At 43.6% G+C, this 14,993-nt stretch overlaps 1 protein-coding gene across 1 annotated transcript in view; it reads left to right on the top strand.

Annotated features, from left to right (window-relative positions):
* Positions 1 to 14,993, top strand: part of Rftn1 (raftlin, lipid raft linker 1) — a 195,995-nt gene that overhangs the window by 18,204 nt on the left and 162,798 nt on the right. The window contains exon 2 of the mRNA XM_027923158.2: positions 3,421 to 3,573. Coding sequence (XP_027778959.2) covers positions 3,429 to 3,573 — 145 coding nt within the window. The 5' untranslated portion in view covers positions 3,421 to 3,428. The remainder of the gene's footprint in view (positions 1 to 3,420; positions 3,574 to 14,993) is intronic.

Genomic DNA, 14,993 nt, shown 5'->3' with positions numbered 1-14,993 from the left:
ACAAACCTACACTCCTGCTATCAGTGTAGGGGAATTCTGTTTGCTTCGAATCCTTGCCAACACTTGTTACAGGTTTATTTATTCAAAATGGTCTGGACCAGAAAAGTTTCAGATTTCAGAGTGTTTCAGATTTTGGAATATTTGCTTAGACTTTGGCAGTGGAGTACCTCACCTCTGCCTCTTCTTCAAATCTGATTTCCGAAATGTTCTGAAATCCAAACTTTTTGAGCATCATCTCTCAAAAAGTTTTGAATTTCGGAGCATTTCAGATTTTGGACTTTGGGATGAAGGATGCTCAACTTGTATTAGCAGCTTTCAAAATTTTTAGCTATTCTGATAGGGAGTGTGTTTTGGTTGCTCCTTTGATTTCCCTGATGAGCAGTGAGGCTGAGCTACTTTTCCTCTGCCCTTGGTGGTGTGCACTATACATCCTCGCTGTGACAAGTTCCTTCAGGCATCTTACCAATTTGCTGTGGGATAGTCTGTTTCTTACTGCTTTGTAGGAGTCCTCTGATTGGTTGTGGATATAGTTACTCTGTTGAGTGAATGCAGTGTGTGCGGAGCCAGTTCACACTGGCTCATGAGAGCTTCAGTGTTGTCACCTCAGTCACTTGGAATCTGCACAGTGGGAGTGTTTACACTGCAGAAATGGGCAAACTCTGCAAATCAGGGTTTCTCCCCCTTCTTGGAGAGCTGGCTGACTGGAAGATCATTTCATAAATGTGCTGCAGCATCTTCTAGGATCTGGATTGCCTTTTCTGTCTTCAAAATGTGTTTTGAGGGACTGGGATTGTGGCTCAGTGGTAGAGGGCTCTTGCCTAGCATGCGTGAGGCACTGGGTTCAATGCCTCAGCAGCACATAAAAATAAAATAAAGGTATTGTGTCCCCCTACAACTAAAAATTATGTATATTAAAAATAAAAGTTGTGTTTTGAGGAACAGAAAAATTTTGTCTTCATCTATGCCATTCTATAAAGATTTACTGTTTGTAGTTAGAAAACTTTTGTGTCCTATTTAAGAACTCTTGGCCTCCACCTCCATGCTTTTTGCATATGACTAGCTTGTCATGCTCAAGTTTGAAATATTCCTTTTTTAAAATTTTTTAGTTGTAGATGGACAAGATACCTTTATTTATTTATTTATTTATATGTGGTGTTGAGGATTGAACCCAGTTCCTTACATGTGCCAGGCAAGCTCCCTACCACTGAGCCACAACCCTATCACCTATCAATTCTGAAATAATCTACTTAACTTTTCCCCAACAGAAGCAGCTCTACCCTGTGTGGTCATAAAGGGGATAAGTAGGAGCTTATTTTAAATGCAGCTCTTGATCCACTCATTAAGCCACAGCTGGGGCAGGACTGCATTCCTCAGAGAAGGGGAACCCTTTTCTGATTTTTCACAAAAGACACCAACTGGGGGCTGGAGATGTGGCTCAGTGGTAGAGCACTTGCCTGGCATGTGTGAGGCCCTGGGTTCAATCCTCAGCACCACATATAAATTAAAAAAAAAAAAAAGTAAAAGATCAATGTACAACTAAAAAAAAATGATCAAGTGAGTGAGCTGGTGGCCCTGGCTCTCTGACCCTCTCTCTTCCCCTCCACATCTCAGGGCTTCCTGATTCCATGCCTAAACCATTGCTAGGCTTTTGCTCCATCTCTACATAGTCCTATTCCAAATTTATGCAGTGAAGCCTCTCTGAAGTACCCTCTCCAAGCTTCTACTTCTGGTCTTGTGTTATACTTTGAGTGTCCCTTGTCCTTTACCAGGCTAACCGACTGAGGGCAAAGATCATACCATCTGGATGGTGTTTTTGCTCATTGTAGGCATGCAGGAAATGTACCCCAGTGACCAACTTGGTAATCCTTTGTGCTATTTGCAATCCTGTTCCAGTGGTGATGGTGCCCTTCTTGCCCATCTCACCAGTGTTGCCTGTCCCCGGCACTTAGGAACCTCTCCATCCATTTCCTCTATGCTTTGCTACAGCGGATGCCGATCGGCCTGCTTTTTGGCAGTTAAATATGTGGCCTCTGTACACATCAGCTATTATATCTGCAGAACTACAGAGTATTTTACAAGTAATCAGTTCATGCAGACTGCACATAAATCATGTCTGCTCTGGCCCTTTGGACACTAATGTTCCCTTATTAAGGCATAAGTAAGGCTTCCTGTTCTCATCCATTCTTTCAGACATTTTTTTTAATTACTGAAAAGTATAGGCTAGTGGTGGTTACACCACCCACCTCCTTCTATTCTCCCTACCCTCCTTCCTTTTTTTGAGGTTCCATTTGTTTTTCTGGAACTTGCTAAATTGCCTTAGGAAGCTGGGTGCCTTGTGAATGGATTGAGCGAAAGGAAATTCTTATCTACAAGAGGAAACAGTCACCATGTTTCTGTGGGTGATATTCTTGGCCAGTTAATATTTTTGTGAAGTGTGTTTTGGTGGCAGCCCCCATATCCCAGACGGGAGGGAAGTATATGGCTCATGCTCAGGCCACAAAAGGAAATATCTTCCCCTGAAGTCTGGGGAGGGGATGGAGTCATTTTGTGAGTGTCATTCTGCCTAAATAAACAGAGCAGGTTCACTGTTTTTAATCCCTAGAAAGGATGGAAGCTTAGCCCACCCTAGGGTACACATTATTGTAACATTTCTCCATTTTCTTTTCAAACAGAAGCTATAGATCTTCACTCTAGTAAGCACGGATTTCTGCTTCCAATCTCTCTGGCCCTGCTATCAGTGTTCAGTCAGTTTTCATTTGGGTCTGAAATGACTCTCAGAGTGTGGACATCTGCTATTATTTTCTGTGGTTTGGGCTAAAAAAAAAAAGGAAAAAAAGAAAAGGGGGACTTTTAGACAAGCCCATAAAAATATGGCCCTCTACTTTGAGAGATGTTTTATGAATATCCATTCCTGTCTAAATAATTACTGTTGAGAGTAGAGAGGACTCCAGAGTTTAGAAACTGTAACAACAACTTATTATTCTCTCTTAGCAACCACAGGGAAGGTGACACATCTCTTGTTTTTCTACAGACGAGATGACACCATAATGCACTGTATTGCTTTTGAGATCCCATTTTTTAATCATGTATACAGATTGCCGTGGAAGCGAAGCACTCTGAGGTATTATTTTCCTCAGATGGGGAAAGAAAAGGATATAAGCGGGTATACTTTTGGTGTCATTTTAAAATCACAGGATGGCTGGTAATGGAATTCTCCAGAAGGACACAGCACCTGGACATGGAGCAGAGTCGTCTCTTTAGCACCCATATTAAATTATACCCATGATTTCTTACAGGCCGAGTTCCTTGACACATTCTTCAGGAAAATTAGTTTTTTAAAAAATATTGTGGTGTTTATAAACAAAATCTCTGGAAAAATTATCACTCCTGTCCCCCTCTTTGTTTTCCTTCCCCTGGCAGCTGCTGAAATGGGTTGCGGATTGAACAAGTTCGAGAAGCGTGATGAGAAGCGGCCTGGGAATATTTATTCAACTTTGAAGAGGCCTCAGGTGGAAACCAAGGTGGATGTGGCCTATGAGTACCGCTTCCTAGAATTCACGACTCTGAGTGCTGGTGAGTACACCCCAAGCCTAGCTTTCAGGGGACCCACCTGAGGCCTTGAGCCTGCCTGGCCATGTGGCTGTGTCCCTGGCAGGGTCTCTGGCTAGAGCCTAAGAGGAAGGGTGGGCAGGAGAGGGGCTTGAGGAACCAGGGCAGGCCTGTCTGAAGGGGACAGCTTACAGAATCCAGATGTTTATATGAAATCTCTCTCTTTTTAAGTTGAAATTATAACAAATGAAGGTTGTGTGTGAGCTAAGTGATACATGAGGATAGGCTGCATTTGGCCCATGGACCAACCAGTTTGCAAACTCTTGTGGCAGGCCCCACAAAACAGAAAGATTTCCTTATCTTCTTGAATGAATCTACCCATCAACCCAAGTTCATCTGCCCGTTGTCACCCTCTTGTCCATCTGGGCTTGCCTATGCCTCACCCGAGCTAGAGGAGTCAGGGTCACTTACCGTGACCAGTGTCCAGGGTCTGAGGGTGTAGGGAATGGCCCTGGAGTGACTGGCAATTTGTGGTCAGGGCACCTCTGTGTGTAGTTAGGCTATTTCTTGATGGTGGTGGGGGAGTCTGGAGGCAGGTACTGGTTCTGGAGCTACTTACCTGGTTGGGGTAGAGGAGACTCAAATATATGAGAGAAAAAAAAAAAAGAAAAAGAAAACCTCAACTATTTAAAATTATGTGATGAATGGAGTTGGAGAATATTGTGCTAAGCAAAGTAAGCCAAACCCCAAAAAACTAAAGCCTGAATGTTTTCTCTGATTAATGGGTGCTGATCTATGATTGGGGGAGCATTGGAAGAATAGAGGAACTTTGGATTGGGCAAAGGGAAGGGTGGGGAAGGGTTATGAGGGTAGGAAAGATAGTGGAATGAGATGGACATCATTACCCTGGGTACATGTATGATTGCATGAGTGGTGCATCTCTACGCTGTGTACAACCCGAGAATTGAAATGTTATGCTCTATTTGTGTATGATGAATTGAAATGCATTCTGCTGTCATGTACAACTAAGTAGAACAAATTTAAAAAATTATGTGGATTTGGAAAACGACAAGAACACTCTTTTTTTGGGTCCCAGGAAGTTAGGAACAAAAACTGGGCACTATATCACTAGGGCACCTAAACCATTGCTGGGCTCTTGCTCCATCTCTACATAGTCCTATTCCAAATCTAAGCAGTGAAGCGTGTCTGAAGTTCCCTCTCCAGGCTTCCACTTCTGGTCTTGTGTTATACTTTGAGTGTCCTTTGGACACTGGATTTGGAAAATGAAGAGAACACTCTTTCTTTGGGTCCCAGGAAGTTAGGAGCAAAACTGGGCACTATGTCACTTAAGACACTTTCTCCCTGGGCTTCTGTGAAATATATAGGAGAATAAGTGGGAAAAGCCCTCATATTCATGGTTTTGGTCCTGGCTGTGCTTTGGCATCATGGGTAAGTCACTAAGCCTCTCAGGCCTGCAGGGTCCCTGTTTTAATTTAAAAAGAAACATGCACGTCACAGGGAGGCTATGAAGTTTGGAAGAAGAAATGTGTGCAAAGCCCTTCCCTCAAAGCCTGGCACACAGTAGGTGCTTCGAGGATCCCTCCTTCTCTTTTGGGGTGTCATTGTCCCTCTGTGAAGACTTCTTGAGCCCCAAGAGGGATGGGCAGCTGGGCACAGGTGACATCTTCATATCCCTCCAAGTCACCAAAACCAAACTCAGCCTCTTCCTCCTCATATTGTGTCCTTCTGGCTGGGGATGTAGCTCAGTGGTTAAGCACCCCTGGGTTCAGTGCCTGATATGGGGGAAAAATAAAGGGAAGAAAGAAAGAAAAGAAAGAGTTAATTTTAAAATAATTTTGATCAGTGTCCATAAATAAAATTTCACGGGCTCACACACACACACACACACACACACACACACACACACACACAAAATAATTGTTGTTCCAGGAACATATGCTATGTGCCATTCTTGGCCTCCGGCTGCTCCCACCATCATCTCTTGCCAATTTCCCTGACCTCCTTGATAGTTTCCCTATGTTCCCGTGGCTGCTGCATCTGCATTGCTTCTCTGTTTTTTTTTTAATTGCATTATCTTTTGTTTTCTAATTATAAAATGAATGCAAGCTCATTATAAAGAGCTAAAACCACACTGGGAAAAGTTCTGCCTGTCCTCCCTGCTTTTGCCTCTGTCCTACAGATCACTTATCTCCTCTGCTCAGAGCCCTCCTGTGGCTCCCACCTCCTCCACTGGTCTCACCGCTTCCCTGGGAGCTCATTCTCCTGCAGCTTGTCTTTCGTGTTCTGCTGCTTCGCCTTGCTTTTTTCTGTATCCTCCAGGCTTCCCCGGGGCTTTTGGGCTGCCTGATCTTTGTCTGCAAGTTTTCCCCAGAGATCCCCTTGCCTCATCTTCTTAAGCACCTCCTCTCTGAAGATTTTCCTGACATCCGTTTGAAATGTCTACCTCCCCTGCAACTTCCCATCTCTTTCCCTCTTGATTTCCTCCATGTCGTCAAAGGATTTTGCTTATTGCTGTTTCCTTGTTTTCTGTCTGCCTTCCTTTATGGAAAAGTAGAATCTCTTTCCTGGAGTGTGGGGATGGTGTCTGTTTTATTATCTACTGCACCTTGGGTGCTTAGGATGGTGCCTAATCAATGAATATTTGTCAAACAGATGCTCATCATCTCTGTATGCATCTTGCATTTTTGCAATTTCACATGGTATGGTGAGGTATGCACTCTGTCATCCATGTGCTCTCAAAGTATGATTTAATGACTATATGATTTAATCACTCAGTGTGCTATAATTTATTTAGCAGTCCCCTTTTATTGGACATTTAAGTTACTTTGGGCTTTGGGCTATTATAAATAATGTTGTGATAAGCAATGTTGTACATAAATCTTTGTGTACATTTCTGATTATTTCCTCAGGAATTGCCAAGTTGAAGGATGCGAATGTCAGGACTTCTGATAAATTGCCAAATTGCCCTCTAGATAGGACCTGTTTGTGTAAAACACACATCTGATCATGCTCAACTCTTTGGCAGGTTCCCCTGGGCAGATGAAGTTGAGGCTCAGGTTGGCGCTGGGGGCTTTCTGTAGCTTGGTCGTGGGACTGTCTCCCATGCATCCCCAGAGGACAGTGTGTGCTGTGGCTGTAGGACCGCCTGCTCTCCCAGGACCCCCTTTTCCCAGCTTCCCTGCTTTGGCAAGGCCCTGCCTCTTATTCCTTGCCACTGGAATCCTCCTTCTTGACATCAAACCCATCAGCCTTACTCTCTGCCCACCTGCAGTTTGTCAGCACCATCCTTATGACACTTTTATTACATCATGCATTAAACCTACTTGTATTTCCTTCAGGGCAAAGACTAAACCCTGTTCATCTTTCTGTTCGTCTTCCTTGTTCACACTTTCTAGCTGAGAAGAGCCCATGCTAACTGGTTGGGTCCTGGTAAACCCAGAGCCATGCTCAGAGGTGTGTTTCTGTGTATCAATCCATTTCCCTGGCAGTGTCCCCAGCTTTTCTGATGCGCTCATTCACCCTTGTCCAAAATGGAGTAGCATTTGTTAAGTGCCTACTATATACCATTCTATTCCTTTTCTAACTGATTTGCTTTCTTTTACTTCTTCTGTCACCGATTTTATTTTCTAGAATTTTTTTTATAAATGGAGTCATGTAGTATATATTCTTTTTGGTCATGTAGTATGTAACCTCTGTCACTCAGCTTGCTCATTTGGAGCATCCACGTCACATGTGTTCATCCCCTGCTGTGTTACTAAGTAGTATTCCATGGTATGGATGGGCTAGTTTGTTTTTCCATTCACCTGTTGATGGTCATTTGTGTTGTTTCCAGTTTGGGGCCATTCTAAATTAAGTTTCTATGAATATTCATCTTGTGTGGCTTCTGTCATTTTATCTTTGCAATAACCTAGTGAATTATATGGGTACAGCTCACCCCTTTTTTCAGATGGAGAGACAGATGCTCAGAGAGAGGTTAAGTAACCTGCCCAAAGATGCAGTATTGGGAAGTGACAGAGGAAGTGACCTAGATCTAGGAAGTGACATAGATCTCTTGGGCATCAGAGCACATGTAAATTACAAGATGCTCGGCAAATAAGGCATTAACACCAGTTAGAACATTCTTGCGAGAGACTTGTGTTATGTAGAAGGGCATATGATATATTCCTCTTCCATCAGGTTTTTTAAAAATATTTTTAGCTGTAGATGGACACAGTACCTTTATTTTATTTATTTATTTTTATGTGGTGCTGAGGATCAAACCCAGTGCCTTGCACATGCTAGGTAAGTACTCCACCACTGAGCTACAACCCCAGCCCTTCCATAGGTTTTGACATAATCTTCCATGGGAGATTTTTTTAAGTGCACTTAATACGCTTATCTTTCACAGAGAAAATGCTCCTCTGACTCTTAAGCAAATGCAAATCGGAGGTAGAGTATTGGCCAGTGTTCACCTCATGGCTTAGGAAGGACAGGGACTGTGTGCATTTTTTAAGAAATCAGGATTAGATTTAACGTGGCTTTGTCTCTTGCTTAAAGCTTGGTGCCGTTGTGGATGATATTGGAACCTGCAGCCTCACTTGTAGGGCTGGCAGAGGCGAAAAGCAGCGGGAACCTCACAGCGACGCACATAAGCTGCCAAAAATCTCAATTCTGGGTGATTTGATTGGGTCTTAAATTTTCAATTAAGTCTGGTCACCGAGGGATGAACCTGCCCTTTGCTGGGTTTCATCGCAGACGGAGGCCCCTAAAGCATCACAATCTCTGCAAAACGGTGCCTCATTATCCCTTTTATGTGTGTGTTTTGCCAGCTTCTCTGTGCCAGGCCACTCTAATACCCCTTGAAAGCTACCTGTGTCGGCTCTGTGAGAATCAACTGTGTTTTATACATTTGGTTCTAGTGACAGTTGGCACCGAGTGTGATCAATATAACGAGGCCAGTGCCCAGGGCTTAGGGCTTTGCTTGAACTCTCCAGTCCTGTGCTGTTCAGAACAGGATCACTCAGCCACATGGCTTTTTAAATGTAATCATTAAAATTAAATAAGATTAAAAATTCATTTCCTCCTTCACACTAGCTGCATTTCAAGTGCTCAGTAGCCATGCATGCCTGGTGGCTGCCATATTGGATGGTGCAGATAAATAATATTTCCAGCATCTCAGAAAGTTATATGAGACAGCGCTGGTCTGTTTTCGAGGGAGAAAGACTTGGTTCTAGATCAGAATCTGCGTTTCTAATTCAGAATAATGTACAATTTTATCATGTACATTTGTTCTTGGGTTCATAATGACCACAGGGTGACATTTCATTGATTCCACACATACTGACTGAACATTGGCATTGGGCCAGATGTTGTGTTCTGGGGATTAATGGGTGAACCAGACAGGAGATGTTCCCAATGGCCTTAGTCTGCTTGGGCTGCTATAACAAAATAGCACACATGGATGGCTTAAACAATAGAAATTTATTTTCTCCAGTTTTGGGAACTGGAAGTCTCTGTACTGGAGAGGATGCTTCATATTGGGGTCCTGGTGAAGACTCCCTTCTTGGCTTGCAGATAGTTGCCTGTGAGAATTGACTGCATCCTCACTGTGTTCTCTCATAGCAGAGAGGGAGTTTGAGAGGAGATGGAGGGAGGGAAGGAGAAAAAAAGAGAGCATGTGTGTGCTTGATTTATAGTCCTGCTGGGTTAGGACCCCACCTTTATGACCTCCTTTGACTTTAATTCTTTACCCCAGATATAGTCATATGGAAATAAGATTTGGGGGGATATGATTCAGTTTATAGCACCAGTCTTATCCACTACTCTGGACTGGTTCAAAATCTCTTTCAAAGGAAGAACCAAAGTGATGGAGATAAGAGGGGAGGGTGGTAACCCCCATTATTGATGGAGGGGTGAAAGGCTTGCGATGTACAGGCGTATTTAGCATTAGCCAGGCAAAAAATGTGTGGAAGAAAAAGGGAAGGAGATAAGCTTTCCAGGCAGAGGGGATAAAGTGTGGCAAATACCAAAATTCAGAGGCAATATTTCATATATGGGAAGACACAGGCAGTTCTGTTAGGTTGGGAGAAGTAAGGTGGGGTACAGATGACAAAAGGTCTTAAGTGCTGGGTTAAAGAGACCTGGCTTTTTCAGGAACACTCAAGGTTTTTAAGGTCAGAAGAGAGTGGGTCATGATCAGATTCAAACTCTAGAAAGATCTCTTTGAGTTTAGAATGAAGGAGGATGGAAGGGGCAAGAGTGGGGGAGGCAAAACCATTTGGAAGTCATTACTGTCATCAGCAAGGCTCAGGTGGCCTCAGCCAAGATAGTGGCAATGGGGACAAGAGAAGTCGGTGGGTCAAGAGAGATCAGGAGGTGGTCCCCGGACCTGCCTGGAGGCTGAGGGAGAGCTGGGTTTAGAAGTGGGTTTGTAGGGTACCCGGGTGGATGGCATGAGGTCACACATCAAGTGTTCTGATTCTTTTTGAAGCATTTTCCAGTAATGCACTTGCTCAATCATTCAAGGAGCCCCGAGAGCTGGAGGGAAGGCATTATTTCTCTTATTTATTTTCAGATGGGGAAGTTGCTTTCACAGATAGTAAGTCATGGACCAGAAACCAATGTTTCTTTTCCCAGGCTTTGATGCCCATGAAAGAGAGTTCAGGGGCAACCTGTGAATGCATGCGGCTGCATGCTCTCTCAGTGCTGCTTGTGTGAACAGATATATTGGGGTATAACTTCTATTCAAAGACATATACCCATATTAAGTGTATAGTTTGGTGAGCTTCGATATTATGAACCTCTGGAGAATTACCACCACATTCAAGATGCAGAACTTTCCCATCACCCAGGAGAGCTCCCTCAGGTGCCTCCAGACCAGACAACGGATCTTCTTCCCACCACTGCAGATTCATTTTGCCTCTTTTTGAATAAAATGGAATCATACTGAATGTGCTTCTTTGTGTCTGGCTTCTTTAACTCAGCATAATGTTTTGGTGATGCATCCATGCTGTTGTATGAATCCAGAGCCTATTGCCTTTTGTTTTTGAGTAATATTCCATTGTTTGGATGTACTACAATTTGTTTAATCCCCCTCCCATTGAACAGTTGGGCTATTTCCAGTTTGGGGCTATTATGAAAAAAGTTGCCATGAACATTTGTGAACAAGGCTTGTGTGGACATATGTTCATTTTTATTGAATAAATATGTCAGAAGTAGAATTTTTGGGTTGTTTGGCAAATGTATATTTACCTTTTTAAGACACAGTCTGTTTTCCGGAGGAGTTGTACAGTTTTACGAGTCTAACAACAATGTATGTGGGTTAGTAACTTTATTATTATTATTATTATTATTATTATTATTATTATTATTATTATTATTGGAGGTACTGGGGATTGAACTCAGGGGCACTCAACCACTGAGCCACATCCCCAGCTCTATTTTGTATTTTATTTAGAGACAGAGTCTCACTGAGTTGCTTAGCACCTTGATTTTGCTGAGCTGGCTTTGAACTCCTGATCCTCTTGTCTCAGCCTCCTGAGCTACTGGGATTACAGGCATGTGCCACTGCACTGGCAAGTTGCTTAATTTTTTTACATGTAATAATAGACTACTGTTTATTCAGCAACTAGTATTCATCTCTTTTAAACAAGCTAACAACAGTCATATGAGGTGGGTGGAGTCACCGCTATGGTATAGCAAAATATAGTAGTAGAGTTTGGTTGGAGAGGTTTTAAAGGGATGTAGCTCAGTGGTAGAGTGCTTGCCTAACATGCTTGGGGCCCTAGGTTTAATCCCCAACACCTCCAAAAAACTGTATGGAGAAGTTATAAAAATGACTTCCTGCTGGGTGTGATGGCACACTCTGTAATCCCAGCAATTTGGGAGGCTGAGGCAGGAGGATTGCAAGTTCAAGGCCAGCCTCAGCAACTTAGTGAGACCCTGTCTGAAAATAAAGTTAAAAGGACTGGAGATGTCACTCACCTCTGGGTTCAATCCTCAGTACCAAAAAAAAAAAAAGAAGTAACTTGCTGTATTGCTGTATGCCCGTACACTACTGGACATTTGTAGAACAACCTCTCGACTCTGAGAGCGGAGCATTCTCTCTGGGCTTCCCTAGTTCCTGAGACTCCTGCACCTTGGTGAGTTTAAATCAAAGGGCGTCAACCTGAAAACGCTCCAAATTTTGTCTGTATGCTCCATTGCCTGTCTTTTCAAGCTTGTCTTCTTTTTCCCCCCTCTTAAATTCTTGCTTATAAAACATTCCCACGACACATGTTACAATTTTGAGGATTGGGCTGCCTGGCCACATTTTTCAAATTCCCATCTTTGTGGTTTTCCTGTCTAAGGGGTCTTTAAGAGTTGACCTTGGGGATGTTTTCTTCCACATTTTGCTGACCAGGCTCATACTTGGATTTTGGCTGCCAGCATGTTAGCCTTAAACTGTATATAAATTTTGGGTGGTCATGATAAGAACACAGGGTGATAGTCACTATTCAAAACATGTATATTGTGCAATGAATCATTTAAGGGTCCGTCCAGATTTAACTTCCAGTCTGGGTAACATTAGCCCTAAACAACTACAGAAGCAGCTGTTGGTTGTTGTCTGTGTAGCTGTCCTTGTGTGCTCATTTCACAGCTGGGAAAAACACTAATCTGAAAAGATGGGTCACATGTTCTGAAAATTAAGAAATTAAAGGTTTTCTTTCTTTCTTTTTGGCCAAGAGCTTGAGTACTTTAGTTTGTTATAAATCCTGGCACTCTTCGCCTTTCTGGTTTCAGGGCTCTTGAAGTCAGAGATGATAGGCAAGTTTTAAAGAGTTGCCTCAAATAATGTTAACCTCCAGACAAGACTGCAGCCTTTGGAACTGATTATTACCCTAAAGTAGTGGTTCTCGTTATCACCTGGAGAATCCCCCGGAGGGCCTGTTAAAACAGGCCCCTGTTCAGAGTCTCTGACTTGGTAACCTTGGGTAAGGCCTGAGAATCTGCCTTTGTAACACATCCCCAGGTGCTCTGTGAGCACCATACTTCGAGAACCTTTACCACATCTTTTACTTGAGTAGAGATGATACAAATAAATATGCTGGTATGATTCTTTTTTTAGTATGAAATAAATTCAGTAAATACTCATCTACTTTTACATTATGACCAACTTATAAGTATTTCCTTAAAGTGACTTGTACTCTATTTGGGAGGACAGGCCATGGTCCTAAAAAATCATGAGCTGGAACAATGATTCTCCAACTTAAATTCCTATGCCCAGGCTGCCTGCCAGGCCAATTAAGTCAGTCTTGAGGAATGGACCCAGATGTCAGTACTTTTGAAACTACAGGTGATGCCAGTGAGCAGCTAAGATGGCTAACAAGTGAGCAGGAACGTGTTAAGTCCCACGTGGTTTGCTGATATGATCGTGGGCATCCCAATAAATGACCTTCGGGAGAGTGGTGGTGGGTAGAGACTTTGTTTCCCTTCAGGTCCGCTTGAACCTCCTGCGATTTACCTCTGGTCCTGAGAAGCCCGGTCTTTTTCTGATGCATTGTGTGAGTATGTGATATGGCATAAACTGGGGAGGTCTGGTACCGTCAGTGGTCTAAGAATGAGCTGTTCATGCAGATGAGTGGCCCCAAAGGCTGGGATTTTTAGGAAAGGGCTCCTATGGGACTTTTAGTCGTTAGCACTGAGATCTAGATGCAGGTATAGAGTGCTTGCCTTGCATGCATGAAGTCCTCACTGGGAAGGAAGCCCCACCTAGGAAACCATGGAAAGGGAGGGGGAAAATATGGGGTGGGGGTGGGGCTGGGGGCTGGGTAGCTCTTTGCATCACAAGAGGATTCTTGGTTTAAAGTGGGTTTCACCATGGGGTTCCTTTAGATAGAGCTTCAAGGACCCTGAAGTGTTTGTTTTGCCATCCCTTAATGAGGTATTTATTATCTCTCTCTAAATATGATATCTGCCACTTCAGAACATGACAAATTCATCTATAACATTTGCAGCTTCTCAGAATGGAGCAAGTCCCTGACATTGATAGCATTTTGTGCCCTCCGCCCCCGTAGGTAAAAACAACCACGAACCTTATGGCAAGATATTAGAAGCCAGGGAGGAGGGAAGGTGGAAGGATAGGAGGAAGGCCCAAAGCTTCCTTTGACATTATGGCAGAAAGTAGGAGGCCCCATATCTGAGTTGGGGGCATTGGCTCTTTATATCCTCCAAATTTTTTGGGGGGAAAGGGTTTCAGGGAATTGAAATCAGGAGCACTCGACCACTGAGCCACATTCCCAGCCCTATTTTGTATTTAGAGACAGGGTCCCACTGAGTTGCTTAGTGCCTTGATTTCATTGAGGCTGGATTTGAACTTGTGATCCTCTTGCCTCAGCCTCCGGAGCCTCTGGGATTACAAGCGTGCACCACCACGCCCAGCTAGCCCCCAGTTCTTAAGCTCATCCTGGAGGGAGGGTCCTCCTGTCTCAGCCTGTAATCTTAATGGTACAAAGGCTGTTCTGCCACTGTGGCCTCTGGCCTTGCAGGAGACACCTCCAGATGACCCACTGTGAGGGGACCACAGGCTTAGTGATGTTGTTGGTGTTAATAGTTCTGAGAGCAGAGGCTCCACCCACCATGCTTGGTGTAAATTAATACCCATAAGGATCCTGATTTTTACAAATGAGGAGACGAGGGTCATTGTAGTGACCCAGCATATATCCATGGTCCTACCTCAAGTATGCAGTGGGTTAGAGTCAGACTCGCCACCTTTAAATCTTTTCCTCTTAAGCAATGTGGACAGTATCAAAGGTCTCACAGATGACGGCTTTGAGATTTGGGTGCTTCTTATCTGTCATTTGAAGCCTCCCAGCTGTGACAGATCTCCTTGTGGATTGTGCCCCTTTAGTGAGAACTTTCCTGTATGTTTTAGTGAATCAAAGGTGCTGGAGCCCAGCACCACAAAATAAAACAAGGTAATGGGATATGAATATCACCTGCATGTCGTCACTGACTGTGTGGTTGGCAGCCCAGCTTTATCTACTTTACTTGGTCCTTACAGCTCTGGAGGTGATTGCTGTGTTTAGCTCTGCTTGATGAACAGGGAGGCGCAGTGGCTGGGTGGTCCTGCCTTATGCAACTACATCTTACACTAAGGCCTTTTATCTCCATGCGGCCTATATGTCTCACTGTGGTCCAGAGTGTGTGGGAATTGCAAGCCACATTGAAGGTCACTTTTTCTTACTACAAAGGTTGTGAATGTTGGTTAATAACCTGCTGGAATATCGTGTTGGTTTCCCTTTGCTGTTTTCACAAGAGGGCCACGTTTGACCTCTAGATCAGATTGAGAAGGCCTCTTGTGATCTTGGACATGTGGATGGCTGCCACTTAGTTTTGTAAACATGCCAAGCTGGGTTTGTCCTGTGTTGAATATAGACTCCTCCTTTGCTGGAAAACAGTATGTG

Source organism: Marmota flaviventris, chromosome 1 (assembly GCF_047511675.1).
Source record: "Marmota flaviventris isolate mMarFla1 chromosome 1, mMarFla1.hap1, whole genome shotgun sequence".
NCBI classification, from domain to species: Eukaryota; Metazoa; Chordata; class Mammalia; order Rodentia; family Sciuridae; genus Marmota; species Marmota flaviventris.
The sequence above is the reverse complement of the archived record's forward strand: the minus strand, read 5'-3'. Positions and strand labels throughout refer to the sequence as shown.